Raw genomic sequence first — 15,747 nt, forward strand, 5'->3', positions numbered from 1 at the left:
AGTTGACATGTAGTGGCCTATTCATTCGATTTTGGAGACTTGAATTTTGCATATTTGACAATACACAGAGCCTCCTATGCCTTTACCATTTTTTTGTACGATTATTCTCTTTGGGTGCATTAAAGTACCATTAAAGTACCAATTTTGAGTGATTTTACTCCACCAATCTGAAAATATAGACGCATAAATTTAGTATTCCTCAATGTTAAGGAAGAATGATTGTTTTGATGCTTTATTTCAATAAATAGCCTATTCTGGAGTGAAAATGTTCATAGTTCATCAAGTTTTTGATCTCAAAAGATCAAGGAAAAATGGATTCCTTTGAGGCATTTTATGAGCCGCTTCAGATGAGTCACCGTGATATCTATACCTTTCACTTAAAAAAAGGCCAGCGATTGAATTCAGAGGTGTTTCCTAAAGGCATTTTACATTGTGGGAAAAGAAAGAAAGCTAAATGATTTCAATCTGTGCTGTCCAGAACTTTTACTTTTACTCCAGAAAAATTCTAACAAGGGCTGAAACTCCGTAATAGGACTGGATATTGATACAGATTTCACAAATTTATTAGATTCAGATTAGCAAGCTCTTGAATCAATTCATTTGCAATTTTGATTCAGTATTGACTCGTTTGGATATCAGGTACATGCCTACTGAATCTGAAAACCAAAAAAAAACCTTCCAGCTAATGCACACAAATTCAAATGCTATTTATTTTAGATATAATACTCATCACTCAAAATTTTATTTTGCACACAAGGCAACGTTATTTACTAAACTGTTTCACTGACATCTTTCTCTGGTTGAAAAACTAGAGATTCAGAAATTACATGAGACTGACACATATCAGTAAGCTGTACTATTTCTTTGAGCATACTTTCTGATGTTCATTCACGTTTGTGTCAGTGTACTGAAGCGTGACATTTAACAGTAGCAAAATAGAATTGTTTTCATGCCATGATAAAGTTTCTTGTGATTGTTAAATGAAGGGCACTCTAACAACGTTCGGTGACGTTGTGTTTTCACGCACGAAATAATCATAAAAGACTGATTCATGGGTTTTAAGAATCAATACCGGTTCATCAAAATGAGAAGAGACTAAAACTGTTTAATCAGTAGCCTGCAGAGACAGAACGACGCACGTGATAAACTGAAAACCACGGCCACCAGACGATCCAATGTTCTCCATTGGCTTTGTATAGCGGGTAGCTGCCTCCTTGTCATTTCTGACTTTTAACAGAAAAATAGAACAAAAGCTGCTGTGTTTTTTATCAGCTGTCGTACCAAATGACCCAAAAGTAGAGCACGACGTGTCATATTACTTGGAGAACTGCGTCAACTGACGAAAAAAACGTAAACGGCGACAGAAACCATGCATTATTCTTAATCATGTAAATGGATAATTTTACCACCCTGCGTGAACCTAGCTGAACGCAAATGAATTCCACCGCAACAGCGTAATTACGAGTATGAAACTGTAAACTTTAGGAGCTTTCACGCCATATCGTAATTACAGTAATTATGCATTATTAGCATTCACGCATTCAGCATTCAATTTCAGCGATTTCTTACAATATCTTTTAGCCGAGTCTCTGAGTTGGTGTTGTACAGTGAGAAATGAAGTAGAAGGAAATTAAATTGTTATTGTTATTATGTTTATTTACACTGCAAATCTAATATAATTTTACAATATCGTAACTTGCGTGCAACTTGTACATTTCACAACTATGTACAAAATACAATAATATAGTAAAACTGCGGTAGATATACAGTGTAAATTAACATAATAATAGTAAGAATAACTGAATTCACTTGAATTCCATTCCATTTGCAACACCTTTACCAACTGAATGATAATAAACATAAACTTCTTGTCATAATCAAGACTTCCCAACTCATTAATATGAACTCGCCAAGAGGATTTAAATGCATATCAGTACAGCTACATGCTATTCAAACAGAAAAGTTGGACGTGAACGAAGGAAGTCACCTGTTTCTCTCCACTTGGCTTCTTGTAGGATAGCAGCAACTCCACGGCTCCCACCACCTCCTTGCGGATGGAGTAGAGGAGCGCGTCGCCCATGTGCACGCCATGACTCAACAGCAGCTCCATCACCTCCAGGTTTTCGTTCTCAATAGCGATGAGGAGCGCGCTGCGGCCCAACGGGTCCAGACAATTGACGTTGATGTTGTAATAGATCTCGGCCTCCTCAAGAGCCTGTTTAACTCCGGCATAGTCTCCCTTCTCCACCGCCGTCAGGTAGGCTCGTTCCTTGGCAGACAGCTCAACCTCCGCCCTCACGATCTGCAGCGGGATGCGATCGCGGTACGGGGAGTTACGGGCCTTGTTGTAGTACAGCTGCGCCATGGGGTTCATGTGGACTCAAGTCCAGATAAAGCTGTGCGGGGATTGAGCGAACAATCAGTTAGTCATTTCAAAATGACACTACATTTCTTTCATATCAGAACAAAGCCAGATGTAGGAGCGAGGATAGACACTTTTTAGTCCAGTGAATATTTTACTATTTAGACCCTCCCTTTAAGAATGAATAGATTTTTGAAAGGCCAGTTTCAGACACAACAATTGCTAAACATTTCTACCATAAATGATCTTAAAAAGATACAGCCAATATTTTAACTACATGAGACAAGATAAGTTCGAAATTACAATATTTCTATGATCCTTGCCTGTGTTGGGGTAAAGCATTACAAGTAACTCAAGTTACGTAATAATATATATATTTTTTAAAGTAATTAGTAAAGTACTTTCCATAAAAAGTAATGTAATTAGTTACTTTTTTAGGGACTAACGCAAATATTGTAATGCATTCCTTTTCAAAGTAACTCTCCCCAACACTGATCCTTGCCTTAAAGTAATAGTTTACCCAAAAACGAGAAAAATAATTGTCATCATTTCATCACCTTCATGTCATTCCAAAAAACAGGAAAGATATTTGAAACAACGTTGGTAATCAAACAAATTTGGGTAACAATTTAATACTACAATCAGATGTGGAAATGCATAATGATATTATCTATCCAGCACATATTTGCAGATGGAACACGGAATATTATACATACATATTAACGTATGCATATAAATGCATGCAAATGACACACTATGGCTGCAACCAGTTTTCCAGGAGAGTCAGCTGGCCAAGAGTGGGACACTGTGATATGAAGAGGATTTTTTGCTCAGTTTGTCCACACTTGATTGAGCCCTGATTTCCAAGAAGAGCTGTTCCCTACAAGTGATTGAAACTTTTTGAAATCATCAATCTGAAGTGATCCCTCTCACCTGGGGTCAACACATTTTGTAACTAGAGGTTTTAGAATTATTTAAATTTTAGTCGTTTTACCAAATATATTTTAGTCCTTTTAGGTGCACAAAAACGTTCTTTAGAAGTGTTTTTTGATTTAACATGGAACGGTGTCTTAATAGACCGACAAGATGCATGCGGTTTAGTGCATATTTACATAAACCAACAGATTTTAAAAAACGGCCCTTTGAAAAATTCTAAACGTAGTTAATCATTACTTTTTATGGCTTAATCAATATTGCAAACTGTTTGGTTTAAAAGTATAATTTCCCAACTATGCTTAGCAAGGCACATTTGGTGGGAAAAAAATCTGTATACAAAATGTTGTTCAAAAGCATGACATACAAATATGTGAAAAAAATCCATGTAGAGCTTCAGCCATGAAATCATGCAGTAATGAGGGTGATGGAAAGTTTAGATCTGGGACTGATGTCACATTATTTGTCTGTTGGGAATCCTGTAGTTTAGAAAGAACAGAGGGCCGATGACTGATCCCTGGGGGACGCCCTGGATAACAGTGGCAGCAGACAAACCGCCGCCTGTCATTGGGATAATTAGGAACTGAACCACATCAATGAAGGTGAGATGGGAATATAATTTGTTGATGTATTATTGATGTAAGCATAAATTTCACTGTTTGTTTTTTAATCAAGAGTCTATTCTTATGATTCTATCCTTTGTACGCGTTACAGCTATAATGGCCATTTCAGTTTATTAAATTTATAATCGAAGCCTTTTGAATAATAAATTATGTTAAGAATACTTTTTTGAATATATAACATTGCGTATTGCCCATTTTTATCAGGTGACTCTCTCTTCCATTTTCTTTCATGCATTACCGATATATTTAGCGTGACATGAAAAGTAAACATCTCTAAACGTGATCACACACCATTACCAGTCCATAACGCCCATTCGATTTCTAGACATGGTAGGTAACAGATGCGTAAAATTATGTGAGCAACTGCCAAAATAGCTGGTTTGTGTTGCTTCGCTTCACCCTGACTAGAGATGCAAGACTTCAGTAAGCATCCCTATTAACAAATGAATGATGCAATTGTGTTGTAGATAAATAGAGCCAAATGGGTACACTAAAAGGAGCAATTATTTTACTTGTCCACAGTTTAAAGTAAAATAACATGATCACCTCAATTTAAATGTTGATGATATGATGTAACATGAATTAAACCACACGAATGTAACATTAAATAATAATGTAAAATCTTTAATCAATTAAATATAAAATTAAATTTGAAATAATGAAGTTGAACGTAAAAATACCTGTAAATATGCGTACAATTGCATGTACAATAATATGAATGAAATGTTAAATGTTGTAAAATCGTACAAAACTAAACATAAAAAAATGTAACCCTCACAACCGGCATAAAATAATTAAAAAACGTACAATTTCAAAGAGCATCATTCATTTGAAACTTCAAAGTTGTGATTGCCGATCCATAAGAAGTAAGGATTGTCGGTCAATCGTGGGATACATAAAATTACATTTTTAAGCTCTGGCCTTGAACAAATATTAGCACTCTCGAGTTTGCTGCAGCAATTCAACCATCCTGGCGTGAGGATTTGTGGACCTTGCCAAAAGCAAGTCAGCTGCCCAGTTTTACTGTGATCCAGTCAATTTGAATATCATAAAATTTTATTTGATGCACTTTATACTCGTGTCTGCGAGCATTTCATTATTTGATTATGGTAGAACAGAGGCCGTGTGTTTTCCCCGTTTGCTGTTGTACTTCACACCTCACTGCTTCATGAAAGCTAAACGAGGCTTCCACAGGGAATCGACCCATGTTTTATTCAGCATGTTTGGAGACCTGGACAGACACCTTAGTTCATTAGAGTGGTTTGGCAGGGCGTGCGCACAGAACCAATGCTGTCGCTAACGTATACATGGTTGAACAGTTCAAGATGGAAACAGCGCAAAATCTGTCTCTTTGGGTTGCGTAACACATTAATCAAGCTCATTGAAAAGGCCAGTTTCCTTTTACAGTGTTCCAGTGATGATAAGGCAATGTTTATTGATCAACACCCTGTTTTGTTCAGCCTATGAAGATGATCAAATGGCGATCACACACATTTATGTTGGCTGTAATGGTGTTGAATGGGATTTTTGATATTTATGCATTTCAATTAAATGTAAAGGAATACCCAAAAATGAATTTCGTCATCATTTACTCACAAGCATATTTATGCATTTAAGTAGTCGTATGTATTTCTTTGAGATGAAAGAGTATATGCCTTTAAGCGTCTTGTTTTTTTATTTAATTTGATTTATTAACAAAGGACATTATTTAAAGTACAGGTTTACTGCCATCTCTTGAATGCTAATCTAAAGTTCAATTGAACTAAATGCTCTCCTACCGTCAACAGTAAGTTCAGGCTAACTAACAAACAGTGATTCGTAAAAACTGTTTATAGAGGGAGTAAGAGATGCATGTTTCAACAACAGGAATTACTCATTTGAAACAAACAGCGAACGCAGAAATCTCTGGTGGGCCATACGGACCTCTGCCTCCGGCTATAAGCGGAAGCTGAGCTGCTTTTATAAGAAGAACTAGCTTAGCACTTCGATTCTGACATTGTGATAAAATGGCATGACTTGACAGAGAAGAGAGAGCCAGAGAAACAACGTCATGCTCTCTGCACGCTCAAAGAAACATCCCAGAGCGACTGGATTCATTGATTGCAATCCATGAGCATCTGCAGGCGTTTAGTGTGAACACATATTTGAGTTCACACTGATCTCCCACAGCAGCTGTGTGTTTTCCTCCCTTTTTCGCCTTCTTGCTAGTTTAATGCAGCGGAGCAGTGATTCGGAGATTATAAATGTTAGGTTTTCTTCGCTGGCCTGAATCCTGACGAGAGATCGAAGAATGCGTATGCACAGATAAGCTCGCTTTTTCGTATCGTTTCGGAGCAGATGTAGCGCACCAGATCCTTTTTTCGAATATCTACCTCAAAATGCCAAGCCACTGTATGACAGGAATCAGCACGGACCACGAGGTCTAGAAAATATTTCTTTAATTATTTAATAGAGCTGGCTCTACAAGAGCAATCTTATTTACAAGGGGAAGATGGAGAGCGAAAAAGGGATACTGGGGCCATTTCATAAAAATGTTAAAATGTGTTTCAATGGTAATCACTCGCTAATCGTCAACCAGCGCCGTGTGGTTTAATTAGCAAATGCATTTGCGCCCGTTTGTGCAATGGCGCAGTATTATTTTGGTAATTAAAGAGCGCATTAATAGTAAATGCGCCTCACATGCCAAATATTAAAAAACTAAAGGATTACAGTGTGAAAAAATACTATTATGTAGGCTACATACATATAAAAATATAATGATGGACAGTCATCGTGTGTATCAGAATTAGCCTACCTATTTGCAGTTCAGCCAATTACTTCTTATAATGAAGAACGAAAGTTTTGTTTGTGCTCAAAACACGATTTAGGATATTTTGGATGAAAACTATTAGACTAATTGTTACTGTCCCATTGACTGCCGAAGAAATTAAGACTGTCAAGGCCCAGAATAGTACGAAAGACATTGTCATTTATTGAAAATCTCACATACTATGAAGGCTTACTAAATTTGTAGTAAACGCAGAATATATCTTTAAGGGAAAAGCAATGATTAAAAGGGGAAAAAAGTTGTTAAAAAATGTCCATACTTGAGCATGTGAAAGCTTTTAAGGCAACAGGATTCAAAGCTTTTTGCACCAGATTTCAGTCACTGGGTGCAGGAGAGCATGCAAGAGAATAAGGGTATATGAAAAATGTCTTTATATTAACACAGTAAATTGGGCCCTATTTTATGAACATGGAGAATATAATCATTTAAATGATGTAAAAATATTGTCCCTTTCAGAGCATATGCATTAGCTTAGACCATGATCAGTCATCATGTATAGCCTTTCTTGATACATGACAATCAAGAAGCTAGATGTTCTAATTTTATATAACTCTGTGAGAACATAGTGAACCGTGACAGAGATTTAAACATCATGCGCTGGATGCCATGAGTGTCAGGTTTTTTTTCCAGAACTTTTTAGATGCATATAGATCTAGGCCTACATGAGTTATATTCTATCGAATCACAACTTTTAAATAAGGACTGCACGGGTAATAGGTTCCAAAGCATATCTATTTCAGCAGTGAAGTGAAACTGATTGGAAATGTGAGTGGGGGCTGCTGCCATGATATTTTAAAAGCAGGTTTTTCAAAATTCTGCTCAAAATGTTCCTTTAGATGCTGGGACAAGCTAGGAAATGGAAAGGACAACTGGCAAACTTGGGAATATGAGATGCTTTGTCTTAACCAGTTGCGACCGTGATATGCAACGAGTGACAAAACTCTGTTTTTAAGTAGCTTTTATTTCTGCGACATTACAGTGAAATACTTACCAAACCTAAAACCTAAAAGAATTTAAAATAAAATCAGACAATATTATATTACAATAGAACATAGATAACATAAGTGTTTTAAATAAATGTATGCACAAATTTGATGATGGGTCTGCTATATCTCGTCATCTTTTAAAAACAGTTTAAAGATGTTTGGGCATTCAGGTTATGATTTCTGGAGCTTTGATTTTGGAATTTGATGCCTGATATAGGTTTCCAGTGTTTGTGACTGTTGTTGAAGTTTTTTTTTGTTTCATGATGCGCAAAATGTTCTCTGGTGAAAGATATACCATCACAGATGCTGTCTTTTAACCTGAATGCTGATAACACCCTCCTCTTTAGCTAAAGCACATGTTGTCCGTGATTTCTAACAAGGATGTCAGATTTGGGATCGTTTGACCATAGAATACTTTTCCACTTGGAAACTGTCCGCTTTAAATGAGCCTTGGCCCACAAGACACGACTGCGCTTCTGGACCATGTTCACATATGGCTTCCTTTTTGCACGATAGAGCTTTAGTTGGCGTCTGCAGATGGCACGGAGGATCGTGTTTAGCGACAATGGTTTTTGGAAGTATTCCTGGGTCCATTTAGTAATAGCAATGAAAGAACCATGCCGATGAGTGATGCGGTGTCATCTGAGAGCCTGAAGACCATGGGCATCCAACAAAGGTCTTCTGCCTCGTCCCTTACATACAGAGATTTCTCCAGTTTCTCTGAATCTTTTGATGATATTATGCGCTGCAGATGATGATATTTGCAGAGCCTTTGCAATTTGTAAAGTATTTCACAATCTTTTTACACACTCTTTCACAGATCGGAGAGCCTCTCCCCATCTTCACTTCTGAGAGACTCTCTAAGACATCCCACATATAGCTAATCATGTTGCATAACTGATGTCAATTAACTTAATTAGCTGCTTGATGTTCTCCCAGTTGAGTCTTTTCAAAATTTCTTGCTTGCTTTTCTAGCCCTTTGTTGCCCCCGTGCTAACTTTTTTGAGACCTGTAGCAGGCATCGAATTTGAAATGAACTCATTTGGTGGATAAAAGTGTAACATTTTTCAGTTTAAACGTATGTTATTTTTTTATCTATGTTCCACTGCGAATAAAACATTGGCTCAGGTGACTTGAAAGTCTTTTAATTTATTAAATTCAAAATGTCAGAATTTCCAGAATGTTCTGATTTGGAAAGACAAATCACCTGCCAGAATGGACCACATAGGCATGATTTGGACAATGCTATTTTAGTCTTTAAAGTCATTCGCAGGCTGGTTCTGTTCAAATCGACAAAGTGGAAAAAAATGTGATTGGGCTAGTTTTGAAAAGCGGCCGGGCTGGTTTAGTTTCGTGCACCTGGCGACCCTGCTGTGTAAACCTTCCTTGACAAGATCACTCCCATAGTTGCTTTTGTCCGTGCGCGAATAAAAATCGTGCTGATTCGAGCACTTAAAACTAAAAATCCACTAGAATGCGTCGACGGAGCCTACTTTGAAAGGTCTTGTGTGCTCAACGGAGTACACCGTGGAAAATGAAGTATACCTGGCCATTAACTTCTCAGGAATCCTGGCGCTCGAGGAGAAAAGAAAGGAGTCGACAGTCACACAGGCAGCATCAGGGCGGTCTGTATTAGGTAAAAGCGTCAGCTGGACGTAACAGTGAGAGTGTTTTTGAGACTGGAGCCCACACACAGTGCAGACATTCGGTTCGAAACGCTAATTAGGCACAGGCAGCTGTTTACTAGAGCGTGGGGAAGCCAGTTAGCAATTCCGCAGCGCAGAAATCTTTTTCCATTCTCCCTCTCACTGTACTGATCGCCGTTAACTCTACAGAGCCGACCTGCGTCACAATCCCTTCTCTGCTGTTTCTCACAGAGCATCAATGACAGCAGACGAGAGGGCTTGTCTGTGTAAAACCCGAACACCTCTTCGTCGAAGTGACTCATAGCGACAGGAGCCCTGTATACGGTTGTCACCACAGAACAGGGTCATTAGCCGGACTGGTTTCGGGTATACTGACAACAGGGTGTAGTGAGGTGATGTCAGATGGCTGTTCTGTGATAAAACGTTGTATTCCTAAGGTGACACTAATATGATCCCAGGCGGCGTTACAGTATCATTATTAGTCATCAGTGCCATTATCATCACAGTGCTACAAAATTACAGAGCTTTTATCACTGCAGTAAACACAAAGACAAGAGGAATGTGTTCGGAATTGTATACTAACGTACTATTCTTGATGTTTTTGTGGCATACAGTATGCATAGTGTATTGCAACTATTCTGTATGAATGGGATGAACTAATGTAAAGTACACGCTGTATGAAATACCATATCCTTTAATTGAACGTGCTCAAATCAACCTTTCATTTCCATTGTGACAATACTGATTGTGCTGGAGTTAAAAACATTAACATAAATTAATGTTTACTGTTATTTGGGGGAATTTAGTTCATTTTAAACACACGTATAGAGTACATACTGTGCATATTCTATTCTGAACGCAGCAAAAATGATATTTGTGTAGAGCTGTTCTTCATTCACTTCATAGTCAAGTCAAGGTTTTGGGTGGTTTTGAGTCTCCTTCTTAAACTGGGATACCATTTCCAGTTTTGTTATGAAAAATCTGCTTAATAATTTGAATGCGCACTGTTAAGCAACAAGCATACACCATTTACTCTAATGAGCCAATTATCTAGCGCACATTTAGTGATAATTGAGCATTTGACTCACACCTTGTTGCTGTGTTACGGTTTCACATTTGTGAGACATTCATGGAAACCTTTCATATGAAGAACATCTTATTTCAGTAATATTAAGAGGCAAACGAAACGAGCAGGCAAAGATGGTCTGTATTCAGAAATGAACTGTAAAGATGCTGACCCACATGGTGTTACATAATGTGCGAAAGCAACCTTGAAATGTCATGTTATTTACACATAGGTTGATCCGAGCCAGAACTCTGAAAGCAGAAGTCAAGTGTATCAAAGTACACCTGTGACCATGAGTGCAACGTGCTGTTAACCTACATACTGTATTACTGAAGATTTTTTTTAGCTTCTTGTATACTCATGGGCTATATTTTTGTCAATGCTGTCAAAGGTTTCCTCAATTGACTTTCTGGACCATTGTCAGGAAAAGCTGATATTTATGGATTCTATATAATAAATAAATGTTAAAAATAGTTTTTGTATAAATATTTCTAATGTGTGTGTGTGTGTGTGTGTGTGTGTATATATATATATATATATATATATATATATATATATATATATATATATGTGTGTGTGTGTGTGTGTGTGTGTGTGTACACAAATATACACACACACACACACACACACACATATATATATATATATATATATATATATATATATATATATATATATATATATATATATATATATATGCACATTCATTTTTTAAATTACAATGTGCATTATCATAATTATAACAATGATTATTATTGCATTTTATTGATTACATTTATCTTCCTTGTTTAGTGTCATGACATTTAAAAGTTATTATTTTTGTGGCAGTTACAATAAAATTGGTTATACTTTATTTTAAGGAGTCCTTATTGCAGTAAAATTATACATTTAAATACTCAGTAATATTAAATTAACTGCATCCACTTACTAGATTTGGTTAGGGTTAGGATTAGGGTTTGGCTTACGGTTATTTGCACGTAATTACACATCGTTTATTGTTGTTACAGTAGTAAAAATATGTAACATAACAAGAGCACCTTAGAATAAAATGTTACCAAATATGACTTATTGAGCCTAACAAGCTTAAAGAGCCAGATCATTTTAGAAAATATACAGTGTAACGTGGTTGAACAAATAAAAAAGACAAAGTAATGCATAATTTAAAGCAACTAACAAACACTAATTACACGTGTAACTACACTGTAACAACAACACCTTAAAATAAAGCAGAACTGAAATTCTATTCAAATTTACCTTTTATGCAAGCAGTTTGTTATGAATGAGGATATGCAAAAAATCTGAAATTCCCATAAATCGTAAAATAGTTTACCTTTCTTTTGCAAATCACCTTAAATAGAGTTCAATCTGTTAACAATTGTGGCTAAGTTCAGTGTCCTGCTAATTATATCAGTAGCAAATCATGGGGACACATGGTCCTGTTTCCTGAGGACAAGCCATGGAGCATCGCTGTGGGAGATTCATTAAAGTCTTAATAACCTGTTGACTGCCACAGACGGCCGCCACACTAAAATGTTTCGTTTTTTGTTTTTTTGTTTTTGGCATGTCCATATTCTGAATAGTCTAAGTAAATCTTTGTAAAAAAAAAATCAGCTTAGAAAGGTTTATAATCACCAAATATATCCAACGTGCATTTTTTTCACTTCTGCGCTGCGCCTTCTGCAACGCGCTGCAAATCCGTAAACCTTTCCAAGTGATTGAAATTTTTTCCGCATGCGAAACCCAGAAAGTGCACTCACCCCGTGTCATGCGGCTTACATGTTTTGTCTCCTCGGTCTCGCGGGCGGTTTTCAAGACAATTCCGTCTCCGAGTCTGCCGGCAGGTCGTTGGCTCCGGAGGAGGACCATTGAGCGTTATTAAGCCCACCTCGGGGACTCCGTCGACGGGTCTCCGGCTGTCGGCTTTGATCCGGGTTCAGCCCACCCTGATGAACGGCAGGAGAGAGCAGAATTAACCCCAGGTGAAAGGACCCGAACGGACGAAGCGTTCCGGGTCGTGTTATCGGTGGCGTGAGGGTACGAGGGCTTGGCGCGCGCTTGCCTCGGTTGTCATGGTTGCCGGATGGAGTGGTGCGTCTCCTGCCCCTGCTCTACCTCTGTCTGTCTCTGTGCCGCTCTGGCTGTCTGTTTTTTTCCCTTTCTCTTCCTTTTTCCACCTCACCCTCCTCTCTCTGTCTCTGTGTCTCCCTCCCTCCCTTCCAGTTCCCCTTCTCCATTCTCTCTCCCCTCCTCTCCGGCACCCAGGTTGTTTTTGTGCTTGTTGTCATCTCAAATCCTGCCTGTCTGTTCCTCGTCTTACAGAACTAGCAGCGCTGCTCTATTTCTCCCCTGACATTAGTGCGCTGTTTGAGGTTTCTCTCCTGAGCGTTCTTCTCTGGGTGCAGGTGTTTGGATGGAGAACCAGACAGGCGTGTGGCGCTTAGCGCCGTTCTAAACATACGCAGTGAGTATCAGTTCGGTACAAGTTCAGTCACAATCCATTTTTTTCCCTTAACCCATCCACAATCAGCAAGCTCACATTCGTCTGTGCTTCATCCGAAATCAACAACAGGCTCTGTCTCCGTCCTACATTATTATATTTTAAAATAACCACTTGGATGCACTATTTCTATTTCGCTAAGACGTTTTGAGTGTTTGTTTGAGGCGGTTACTAGCAACCAAACTAGATATAATTAATCATTGTAGCATATTATATTTGCATATTTAATAGCGAATGTTACAGTATATTCCATAACAAACAACGAGGGAAAAGGATTGCCATAAAAACAGAAAGCACATTCATTTACAGTGTACTTTTTTTAATAAGAAAGTGTAATAAATCATTTAGATAAATGACGTAAAACGAATTATAACATTAGTAAAAAATCGGCATAATTAATACATAATTAAAAGCAACTAACCAACACCAAACCCTATAATAAGTACTTTAATTAATGGTAATTGTTAATTAATAATAGTTCTTATCTGTGTAATTACATTGTAACAATCACAAGTATGCGTAACCCAAAATTACATTCTGTGATAACAGATGAAATATAATGGTTATAATTGCAAAGTGGAAGATATTTCCACATTTACCAATAACATTTAAAAAAATTAATTGTATCAATCTTAATTAGAGTTTAATCGGTTATATTTTGCTTACATTAAGCTCCACACAGTTGACCAGATTTGATTTATTTCAGTTCAGACTATTTGCGTATCGGCAATATTTCCAATATATTTGATCCTGTTTCAGCCGTCCCTATGAACAGGTTTTGATTTGTCACGTCTTTTCATGTGTCTTACGTGATTTCGTTGTGATCTGAACAACTTCAAAGCATGTTTTTTCCTGCAAACATGTCAAAATCTGAAGGTTTAAGATGTTTTTTGAATATCTGAATCTGAACATCACTATTCTAAGAAATGCAGTTATCGTCCATGATGTGAAGCGTCCTTTGGGAAAGAAAATATCGATCAAATTAAAATATCGGTTCTTTTTTAAACATCAGCAGTATGGCCTGTCCTGATTTTGCTGAGTTCGATGTGTTCCTTGGTCATTTTGTTGACCCTGGAACAGCATTTTAATCCAAAAACTGCATTTTGACCACATCTCTACACCTAAACCTAACCTTACCCATGAGCAATGCCTAAAATCAGAGGAAATGATAGATAAATGATGATTGTAAGCCTAAACGTCTTCGAATCCGATTGGTTAATCGCAATGTTGTTCCAGGGTCAACAAAGATCAAAATGAGAGCAAAGTCTCCTGCATCTCCGAGCATTTCTTATATAGAGTCAATATATAGAGTCGCGAATGATTTGAGCTATGATGGTTCATTAAAACTCTGCACTCTTACACAAACCGTCTCATTTGTGTGCAGTTGCATCGCTCCTACCGAATTTTAGAAGACGAAATCACTTAAACGAAACAGCAACGACAAAAAAATCGTTCCGATGATCCTCATTCGCTCTGAATTGCATTTATGATGGCTGGATGGCTGCTGGGAGAGCCCCGAGGTTTCCGTCAGATCGGCGCGCTAATGTTCATCTGGTTTAATAGTGCATCCCTTATAACCACACTTGCATAATGAACACTGCAGAGTCAATTTCTTTCCATTTACTAATACGGTGTATAATTACGTAACGCTTCCAGTGTCCAGTTATCTTATCAAACTTTTATTGAAGAAATCAGTACTCTTCAGAGTTGCTATAATAACCTCGGTGTTGTAATCCCTGGTGGGTTATTCATCATGTCTGCTGCGGCCGTGGGCTATGGCATGTATAATGTATGAGCTTTCGACAGCGGTAGCCAGTCCTTCACATACTATAATTACAGTGTTTACAAAGACGACCCTCAAATTTCTTATTCTTCACTTTTTTTCTACAATTAATTTAACTTGAATCACTTGATCTCCGGTCAAAGTATCTTCTAGATAATGTTCGGTGTGCTATATATTTTTATAACGTTATAACGTTTCTTATTTGCACTGTTTGGGGTTGGTAAGAATTTTAAACATGTTTTAACGACGTTTTATGCAAATTTACTTGATGCATTTATTTGATCAAAAATCGAAAATAGAATTAAACAAAAACATATTTAAAAAAATATAATACTATATAATAAATAAATATCAAAAAATATATATAATAAATAAATATAATATATAATAAAATTTTATATATATATATATATATATATATATATATATATATATATATATATATATAAAATGTATACAGGCCTATAAAAGTATATAGATTGATAGATTCTTTTTAATGCATCCTTGCTGAATAAAGTTATAGATTTTTTTATATTTTTTACAAAAATTAGATATCAGTTTTACGTTATGATGCATAATAGGATTTTCCTCTCCATGGAAAATACAGCAGCATCCGAGAAAGCTGTATAATTATTCCTTCATGCTGGAAGCACGTCTATGATGTTTTAAGCCGCATGTAGGCAGATTTTGGAACAGAGCTGCATATGTTGATTCATATAATTAGCCTTTAAGTCATTAAACTGATTTTGTATAGGACTTTAACAATACAAATCCTCCTGAAGCAGCTTTACCAAAAAGTAGTGGTTTAGTGCCTCCGTGAAGAATCCAAAGCCGACAGTGGCAGGAAAAACCTCCTACAACATAAGCCTGCCTAAAACTTTAACGCGACACTCTTGCTGCCGTTCACATAATGATGGCGAAAACCGCCGAACTGAATCCTAATGGTGAATTTAAATAGCGAGAGATCACCTGAGAGAAATAAAAAGAGGCGAGAGGCTGCGTCCAGCTGCGACAGAGCTCCAAT

The 15,747-nt window shown here is 37.1% G+C and overlaps 1 protein-coding gene across 2 annotated transcripts in view; it reads right to left on the minus strand.

Moving 5' to 3' along the window:
* The window catches only part of LOC122326828 (short transient receptor potential channel 5-like), a 30,894-nt gene extending 18,305 nt beyond the window's left edge, over window positions 1-12,589 (minus strand). The window contains exons 1-2 of one of the 2 annotated variants that reach the window (XM_043222001.1): window positions 12,201-12,589; window positions 1,988-2,396 (exon numbers count right to left, since the gene is read on the minus strand). In XM_043222001.1, coding sequence (XP_043077936.1) covers window positions 1,988-2,374 — 387 coding nt within the window. In that variant the 5' untranslated portion in view covers window positions 2,375-2,396; window positions 12,201-12,589. The remainder of the gene's footprint in view (window positions 1-1,987; window positions 2,397-12,200) is intronic. The other variant, XM_043222002.1, reaches the window with a different exon arrangement.
* Between the last annotated feature and the right edge of the window lie 3,158 nt (window positions 12,590-15,747).

This window comes from Puntigrus tetrazona, chromosome 21 (genome assembly GCF_018831695.1).
Source record: "Puntigrus tetrazona isolate hp1 chromosome 21, ASM1883169v1, whole genome shotgun sequence".
Lineage (NCBI taxonomy): Eukaryota > Metazoa > Chordata > Actinopteri > Cypriniformes > Cyprinidae > Puntigrus > Puntigrus tetrazona.